Genomic DNA, 9482 nt, shown 5'->3' on the forward strand with positions numbered 1-9482 from the left:
ACAAGCCTTGATTGAAATCCGTATGCAGAGGCGTGCACTTAACTACGTGCAGTCTTTAAGACATTGAGCTTTTGTTATCGGGCGCTATCATTTGCGCAGTGCCACGTCTGTCCAACCTGTAGACAGGACACCACGCAAATGATAGCCCTAAACAGTTTACTCAATTAAATGGGCACGAAGGGTAAACACAAATTATAAGGAAACCAGAACACAAATATAATAAACTTCTTCAAGAATAGTTTGGGGTGTGCGGCGAGGGGGGGGGGGGCAGCGGGGGGAGAGGAGGGGCAGCTACTGCTGCTTAAGAAATTTCAAACGCTGGAAAAAAATATTTTCTAGAGTGTTTTGACATAACCTCGTCACGGATGGCGTCATTACATAAGTTGCATCATTTTGTGGCTACTTTTTGGATTTGTGGATTGTTTTATGCTGAAAAATAGTACAAGGCACTGTAGGCAAAATGAGGGTCATTCTCTTTTCGAAACGCATGAACCTCACTTCATATTTGATAGTCAAAACCTCACCTGTACACAGCTATCCGATCCAGCCGCTTCGGGAACTCTAATGCGGTGCCCGCTATCTATCCATTGGTACTGTTTTCTAATATACCTAACATACAAATGCGGTAAAAATGGCACGGTCACAAAATTCTATTACATCAATCTAGCTTCACATAACAGCCTCTTTCTCCGTGGTCTTATCAATAGAGGTCGTCGTGTAAACACGTTGCTGCACTCACCCATCTCGTCGATCTTGGGCGTCAGTGCCAGAGTGATGCCGATTAGTAGCAGGGCGATGGTGAGGATGACCGCACTCACGGTCACCACTATCATCTCGGCTTTCTTGTCACGCTTGCCGCCTCCTTCCTGGCTGTCCTCGTCGTCGTCATCCTCACCGGGCTTCCGCTTCCGCTTTCTCTTGTTCCTGCGCTTCCGGTCATCCTTGTCGGGTGGTGCCAATCCGGACCAGGCACCCTCGGAGCGCGCTGTGGCAACGGTGTCGCACTCGGACGCGAAGTCGTCGTCGACCTCGACCACGAGCCTGCTGCTCTGGCAGCGACTCGCCGTTGGCTCATCCGACCGGGACGACCGGCTGTGGGTCGAGGAGTGGCGGTGGTGGTGGTGCTTGCGCTGCCGCCGCTTGTGGCGGTGCTTGTGGTGGCGACGTGGCTGGCTGTCGCTGCGCGACAGCTCGCCTTCTTCGAGGGCGGACGACCCCGATGCGTCCTGTCCCAACCAGGCCGCGACGCGGCTGTCTCTGTCGGTGGCGTCGTCCGTCCCGTCGCAGTCGGTGATCACGATGCGGCACTCATCTACCTTCGGCACCCTTGGTTTGGCGTTGCCCGCGCTCGGCATTCTGGCGTCGACGACGTTTGGGCACTCTTCGGCAGCTTTGACGGCCGGAGAGCTCATCGCTCTCCGATACGACTGAACGCCGCTTTGCCGCGGGGCGAACTTCGGCTCAGCTTCTCCTCGGAGAGCGTTTGGTCAATCGACGTGGTCGTTCGGCGGCAATGTCATAAAACTTCGGTTTCGGTCGCCGTCGCGGTCTCTAAGTGGAGGCCACACTCGTTGTTTGGTAACTGCTCGATGCGAGGATGCAGGTCACGTTTTGGTGCAATGGCTGAAGACGGCAGCACTGAAACAGCCTCTTTGAGCAGCATGTTCGAGGCCCACCATCGGAGTGCCCCCGCGCCGCTTTTCAATCGATGATCATTAAAACCACCCTGCCGCGCCTCCGGTCCCACTCGGGCGTCGATTAGGCTGATTGACTCAAAGTTCCTCCCGCGAAGAATAACAGCACCAGTTCTGTTATCCACCGGTCTACCTGATAGCGGCCCCCCGGAGGGGCCCTAATTGTCGTTTCAAGCGGTGGCGACACTTCGGTGAACGCTCTCTCTCGTGTCAGTCACGTTATGTCCCAAGCGCGCAGTGTGGTACCCTTGATGGCCCGTTTTCTTGTTTGCGCTTTCCTCTGCTCGCTCGCTATCTTTCGTGCCTTTGTTTGAACAAGGGATTGGCGAAAATGAGCTCGTTACTAGGCAATTATGAGCGATTTTCACTGAAAAAAAGAACTTGAAGCAAACTTTAGGAAAGTCTTTCCTACGGTTTATTTTTATTCCTCTGCTGACTGATCCAAGCAACGTTTCTTTTTTTTTAAAGCTGCGCCTATTCTCGTTAAGTTGCCAACATAATCGCAAAATCAATATTGCCGCCCTAATCTACTCGCTGATTCGAGTAGCGGTTTCCATCATGAGTGCCGAGTATTACCTAAGTGATAACCGGCCCATATTTCCTTTATGCGACATGTATCATTTTTCGCTTAACTGCATCGTATATGTAGCATGCTTTGTCATTCATGGCTACTTCATGGCCATACTGATGATCTGCTGATAAATTCACTTTGTCGACTTCTCCTGTGTAATCGCGTCTCTTTTCCTTAAGCCAGAAAAATGAGTTGCTTAGCCCACTTCTTCCAAGTTTATCCTAATACAAAACAAGAAGTAAAGCAGAAGGTAGTTAAACAAAAGCAAGTCAAGCAGCTGAGCTTCCTTTTTCCTGTTCCTGCTTCCTGTCGTGAACGATTCGCGGCTGTTATTCGTCTTGATTACGGCTACCTGTGCCTTCTTCTTCGAACCCCGCCTTGGACGGAGGGATACTTTTGCAGCCCTGTTTGCTTATTTTCTATACCGCTCCCTGTATCGTATCGCTTAAATCACTGTGTCTTCATTCCCGGAACCTACTTGGTTTCTGCAAAAACAGTGCCATGCTCCCGAATACAAGTGTACTTCGTATACGGTTATTTACTTTAGATCACAAGAACAGTTATGTCTTTCCGTGACCAGATAATCTTAGCAAGCAGTGCTCCCTGCTTGGCAAGAGTATCTATTTGAGTGCACTCTGCCTTTCTTTCTTAAGCAAAATCTGTTGGATGTATTAACTTTTTTTCTGTGCAATACTAACGATATTTGGTACAAGAAAAGCAACCACTGCTGAGACTCTGACAAATGGTGCAGAAAGCAACTGTCGCTAGGTGTCGCTTGCACAGCTAGCAACCGAGTACATTTTCCTAGTACCTGCGAAACAAACTACACTCAAAAGCACTTGCAATAAGTATGGTCTCAATTCCTTTGTTTCTTTTTACCTGCTCGCAAGACTTGTTTTGTTATCCCCGCAAAACTCGACACACTAGTTTTTTTACGTGAGCATATGGAATAAACACAAACGGGGACGAAGAAACGAACCTGTAATATAGTCAGCAACACGTTCAGTGAAACCTTGAAACGCTAAAATGGGTAAAGGAAGGAGGCGCTCCGACCTCCGCTCTTATCGATTTCAGCAGGTCGCTGGACATTCGCGCTCTTTCTTTTTATCTAAGTAGATTTTACGAGCATCCACTTGGTTCTCCTGCCAACCTGGCCTCTCTCCTGTTCTCTTGTACCTTTCTACTTTTCACTGGCGCGAGCAGAGTGAGGCACTCGCGACGGTTTGCGATCGTAAAGCGCTCAGACCACAGCAGTCTCTGACGTAGGCCGGCTTGGCTACGACTTCGAGCAGTAGCACCCTTGCGCTCTCCATACAAAGGCCTTAACCCGTTTCCTATTCGACGTTTCCTCTGTATTGTTAGTGTGAATCACAATACTTGTTATCTCTCAAAAAAATAATAAAAGAAGAAGCAAATCGCTTTTCTGATGTATGTTCTCCTGCAGATTTTAATGACACATAGATTAACGTGCTCAGTGTTCAGTCAATACTCTCCTAGTTCCATGCTCTTGTCAAGTGTCTCCCCTTATTTGCCCTAAAGCTTGCTTTCTACTTGCAGCTCGTCTTTCCTAGTGAATAGAAAGAATGTACGTAATTGAAAATGATGACCTGTCGCACTTAACTACCAAATGAATGGGCTTGGCGAAATGCTGGCTGAACTTGAGAGCGCGAATCAGAGAGCGCAGAACCAACTTTCGCAGGCAATAAATTCGCCTTAAAAGTAAAATGTACTACAGTTGCAGTAATCACACTAAGATTATCTGCTAGTTCAGTCAAAATGGGTTTCCTTCAGCTGGAGGGATCTATCTCTATGTATTCCTCAACAACCTTTCGTCTCAAGCGAATAACGGGATCGGCAATATTCCCAAGAGAGCAATATTTCACTACACCTAACTTCGTGCGCGAGGCGAACAATGGCTACACTTCAAAATAGACGCTAAGCCAAACATGCACTAAAGAAGTTGAAAGGGCTGATTGAAGAATTCAGATACGTCTTAGGAGGCCTTCTTTCTTTTTTTTCAAGATATCCTTCTCCAGCGGTATCAAGTATGCCGAAACGCGGAACTTTGTGCAATGGATTGCTGGGATGAGATCTCCTTTCTTGCCTCCTTTTTTGCACAACAAAGGCTTCTGCGCGCTTAGCTGCACATCTATGGCGCTTGGGACATGCAAGATTGGCGTTCTTCGCTCCTCCCCCCTTAACTCCTGTGAACGATAGTCGAGAGAGGCGAGAAGGCTTGGGCTTGGCAAGCTGAACGTCGCTTTGTAGCCCGCCTGCCTTGTCCTCTGGGGCCGGCCGGGTGAAGCGATAAAACGTGTCGTCTACCTCGAAGCACTCTCCGGCACGCGCACGTGGGGCCGTCGCGCACGGATGCACCCAGCACAGAGCGGCACACTGCACATGGCACGCACAGAGCAACGCACTCACGAATAGCAGCAGTTCAGAAAAAAGCACCAAGGACCACCACGACGCGCACCCGTCAGTTCACTGGCGAGAGGGTGTCTCTTTCCTTTTTTTTTTCCTCGCTCAGCTTTATGTTTTGGCAATCTATCACTCCTTATTCGCAAACTGGTCTCGTCGCTGGAACGTCGGTTAACGCAGAGTGTGATGCCAATGCACTGTTTCCGTTTCGATCGCCTGGCTACACACAAAAAGGACACAATATGTTTCTTCTCCCAGGTCGTTTTTCTTCCTGTTTAAGGATAGTTGTCTTTGGGAAAAACAAAACAGTATCACGTAGTCAGAGTGCGTTGTTTGGGCGTTAGTTTAGGTCGTTGCTATACGGAGGTTACCGGAGGGCACGTGAGCAAAATCTTCCATTATTTGTTTTTAGGGCTGCACGGTGGACAAATATCTACGCGGACGACGTGACTACAACGAGACACTTCTCCTCTTGCGAAGCAATCCTCTGCTGCCTCAAGCACAATGGAAGCTGCGTGTTCCAGAAACAAGTTGCACAACTTAATTTGGCAGCAAATGGTAGACCATGTGTGCTTTAAATATGGCTATAGTTCTTGTCATTTTTTTTATGTAAATATTGAGCTTATTAGCGAAGGAACCGTTGAAGGAGCGCCAGAATGATTCCTCGTTTACCTTTCAAATAATTTCTTGTGCGCTTAAGCTTTATATTAGCCTGAAAAGAGTAGCCATACAGCGAGACTACAGGACTGAAAGGCCAATAAAAGGTTTGAGTTGGTGTAAGAATCTCTCATACTGAGCTGAAATAAAATCCGAGTACCAAGCACAAATGTCCATCAAACCTTTTCACGGCTCTGACTGCACAACAGCGACTGCGACAAACCTTTCACTGAAACTCTGGATAAAGACAAATTGCAGCTGACGCACTTTTGCCCTTTCTTACCAGAGTCTGCTTAAAGCAGGCGGTGTTCGATAGCGAGCGAAGTGCAGCTGTTACTAACGACCTCTCGGCAACAGGTTGGCCGATGAAATTAATCTTCAGTCATTGCCAGAGCTAAAGATGCTTTTTGATATATTTCACGATGAAGATTTTTGTTTCTACCTGGAAGTACAGTTGGTTAGCAAACATTCCTTTCAGGCCTTCTAAATCGGCTCTACACGCTTCAATCTTAAAGCAGAGAAGTCGACTGAATGACAGCTTTTCACGTATCGTGTTAATCAACGCCCTATAGATACAGGCCAGCGCTGACAGGTGAAAGAACAAACAGCTCAGACATATTACACGGAAGCTAAGACAAAGCAAAGTAGAAGAAGGTCTCTATAAAGAGCTATCGATTACGCTGAGCTGAATTCTCAGAGTTTCATAGAGAAGCCGTCGACTAAAACGTGCCCCGGCAAGTGGGCGTTGGGCACGTTCTCTCAATACCGTGGTGATTAAGAGCACTGGGGACACAAGGGTGCTGTCAAGTCTTTGCCGAGAAACCAGAGCCAATGTGTCAAAAAGGCGGCTTCAACACTGGAGCACAGTCTCCACAGTATAACACATAGAGGCCAGCAACTTGCCCTGTTTTGTTGGCTTCACCTTAAAGGCTACAGTTTGCCTTAAGAGTAATGTATGATTGGAATGTGCAGCATTGAACACGCGAGATACTGTCATATGCTCCAGCGAAGCGATGACACAATAAGTTCTCCTCCAACAGGCACGTCTAGCGGCGCCGAAGACGCTTAACACCACTTGCTTGCAATGCTTCGTTGGTTTCAAACACAAGCTACTTCACACACAACACTCACTGATGCGTCAACCCGTTGTCGGTTACTCCATGGACCGTCGCACACTTGAGCAACTTTTCTAGATGCCAGATTCTCTTTGGAAAATCTGAAAGAGTGGTGGTGCGAACGCCAACATGACTTTTGGTTCTAGTCAGTGTTGAAGGCGGAGAATGTTTGGTGCACTAAAATGCATTGACAATGAGCAACGCGTAATTTTGGGCCACCACACCTTGTTACAGAGACTTCAGCTGCCGTTTAGGACGCGGCACGCTGCTACCTGCGGGCGATGTTGTTCACAAGGAAATCCTGCCTCGAAGTGCGACAATGCGCCGATTCCTCCGAAATGTCTTTTTGAAAACCTTTCCTGTGCGCACAACACCACAGTTGCTTCTTGAGCGTGAGACCTAACAAACTTTACTCAGTCGTGAGCTGCTGTCTATAATGCTTCCTCACACAGTGGCACGCTGGAGGTCGCACAGTTTCGCAATCTTCCGAGTACTGAAGGGCGTAAGGCCAAAAAGATGGCGTCGGGATCTTAGCTTCGTCAGCAGCCGTTTCAGACGTAGTATGGCACACTCTCTCTCTGGCTGTCGAAGCAATCCGTGACACGGCTGAAGTTCTCGGGAGCTCTTAGGTCTTCAAGAAGAGATTCTGCCACGAGGTGAAGTCTGGAGCCACATTCCGGCATTCATATCGCGTGCTTTCAGACACTCATTCCTGTAGTCAGTGCAACTGAACCTGCAGCCTAAATTGCCTACAACGCCCGTGGCTACCTAGTATGAGGAGACGCAACGACATGCGCTCGAGAGCTGCGTTTCCGCGGCAGCTCTAGATGCTCTTCTGCTCAGTCAGAACGGCAGCATACTCGAACGGAGCCACAGCCCAAGTCTTCAGCAGATTGCCGGGTATCCAAGCTGGTGCGAGGCTCCGAGATGCGGTCGGAAGGCGCATTCCGCACTCCTTGCTTCCAGCGGGGCGCGCGCGCGCGCTCCGACAGGCAGGTGAGCGCGCCGAGCCGCGAGTGGCAGCGCAGCGTCCGCGCCCGCGCTGTGCGTGCGTCGAGACCGAAGCGGGGTTCGTTCGGCAAGTGCGCGGGCCCGGGGCCCGAGCGCGCGCGCGTTCGAATCGATCCCGCCGGGAAGAGGAGCGGGCAAGCACTGCCGCAGCCCGAGCCGCTCGACGGCTTGGCTGGCTGGCTGGCTGGCTGCTGCTGCTGCTACTGCCGCGCCGAAGGCCTCTGTTGCGCTCCCGGTGCTCGGTGGTCCCATCTGACGCAAGAGGAGGAGAAGCAGCAGCACAGGTGCGTGCTCGTCTGCAAACTGCGCGCGATGTGGCCGGTCACTGTACATTCTAAACATAGCCTCGGAAGTACACAGCGCGTACGGTGCCGCAGGACACATCGCTTATTCTCTGTTGACCAGTGAAAAAAGGTACCCGACTTCTACTGAAAAACAGAGATCCGTAAATACTCGAAATCACATGGAAACTGAATAGTAATTGCTACTGGATTCGCATTCGTTTCGAGAATTCACTCTTCGAAGTAGTCGAATCTTCATTTTTGCTCGAATAAAAGGGACGTAGCAACAGTTATTGAAGTTTCAGGGATGAGAGCTCAATGCATCTGGGGACTGTTCCAGATGATTCGGCTGCAGTCGAGTCGCAGTTGTTGCGTGGAAGCATTATTTCCTGACTAAACGCCCTTGCCAGATAACTATTGTTGAATGTTGCCCAGTCATTCAATAAGAATGTCTTGCTTTGAGTCAGCCTGCCATTTCGTTAATGTGTCAGGTGCGCCACGTTTGCATCAAGTTAAGACGATGCGAGGGGCTGTAATATTACACTGAGTTACTTCATCGAACACATTTTACGTTCGCCTGTTAACGTTATGTTGTCTTGCTCCAAAACTGTCATTGCCACGGTACATCTGATAACTGAAAGCAGCCGTAAATCACTGACAAGCTGCAGAGCTGATCTGACGTCCAGTTGTGAACGGAATGAAGTGAAAGTATCAAAGCTTGTAAAGAAATTTTAGCAAGCGGAATTCATAGACAGCAGTGGATTCAATTCTCGGCCGCTGCAGCCGGATTCCTATTGGCGTGAAGTGCAAAAACAATCGAACCGTGTGATTGGGGTGCCCGTTAAAAAAACAGAGCTGGTCAAAATTACTCAGGTTATATTTGCTACTGCATTTTTACGCCACTTTTTAGTTCCAGGACCTTGAGCTTTACAAGTTAAAAGCGCATTTCTAACATATAAGTGCTAGTATAGTCCTAAAACATAATATCGGGAACTTAACCGAAAATGGAAGAACAAGGATAATGGCATTCATATTGGCCGCCTCTCTACGATTCTAAAGCGTTACCTGTACCTTATGCATTATTTTGCAGGTGTTGCATGCAATAAAGCATTGCAAGAAATACACTCATTGATACGCCAAACATTTAACTCCTTAATGCATTTTAACTCTTACTTTAGCTCAGTATTTTTTAGCTTCGACCCTAACAACAACGCTGTTGCTGAACTTCCTCGCGTGAGTGGACAACCAATGGACGGCATCGCATTTGATCAGCGGGGAATAAAAGCACTATGAGAAAGATTGAAGTTTTCTCAAGAAATAAGGCGAGGCGGATTGTCGTGTGTCGAACTACTCTTATGCCCACAAAGTGTGGCAAGATACCTTTGCGTTATTTTTACGAAATCTTTGCAAGAAAGCTCATAACCAGATTACTGGAAAAGGGTAGACACGATGCTTGTGCAGAAATTTGAGCCTCGAGATTCGCGTTTGAATTACCATCCACAACTCTAACAACTCAGTGCTTCTTGCAAAATTTTTGAGCATGGCATTTTTGGTAATATTGTGCGCCATTTAGATCAGTTTTCTTTGCCGAGCCCTCAACAACGTGGTTTCCGTATCGGCTTTTCTTGTTGAACACAAGAAAAGCTTTTCTTGTCAGAACTCGTGCATGATTTATGAAATGCCCTAGACAAATATTACTCGACTGACTGTTTATCATTAGATTTCAAGAAAA

At 48.3% G+C, this 9482-nt stretch overlaps 1 protein-coding gene across 1 annotated transcript in view; it reads right to left on the bottom strand.

Annotated features, from left to right (window-relative positions):
- Positions 1–7559, bottom strand: part of LOC126530933 (uncharacterized) — a 108266-nt gene extending 100707 nt beyond the window's left edge. The window contains exon 1 of the mRNA XM_050178262.3: positions 740–7559. Within this exon, the coding sequence (XP_050034219.2) occupies positions 740–1412 (673 nt within the window). The 5' untranslated portion in view covers positions 1413–7559. The remainder of the gene's footprint in view (positions 1–739) is intronic.
- Positions 7560–9482: the final 1923 nt, after the last annotated feature.

This window comes from Dermacentor andersoni, chromosome 5, assembly GCF_023375885.2.
Source record: "Dermacentor andersoni chromosome 5, qqDerAnde1_hic_scaffold, whole genome shotgun sequence".
Taxonomy (NCBI): domain Eukaryota; kingdom Metazoa; phylum Arthropoda; class Arachnida; order Ixodida; family Ixodidae; genus Dermacentor; species Dermacentor andersoni.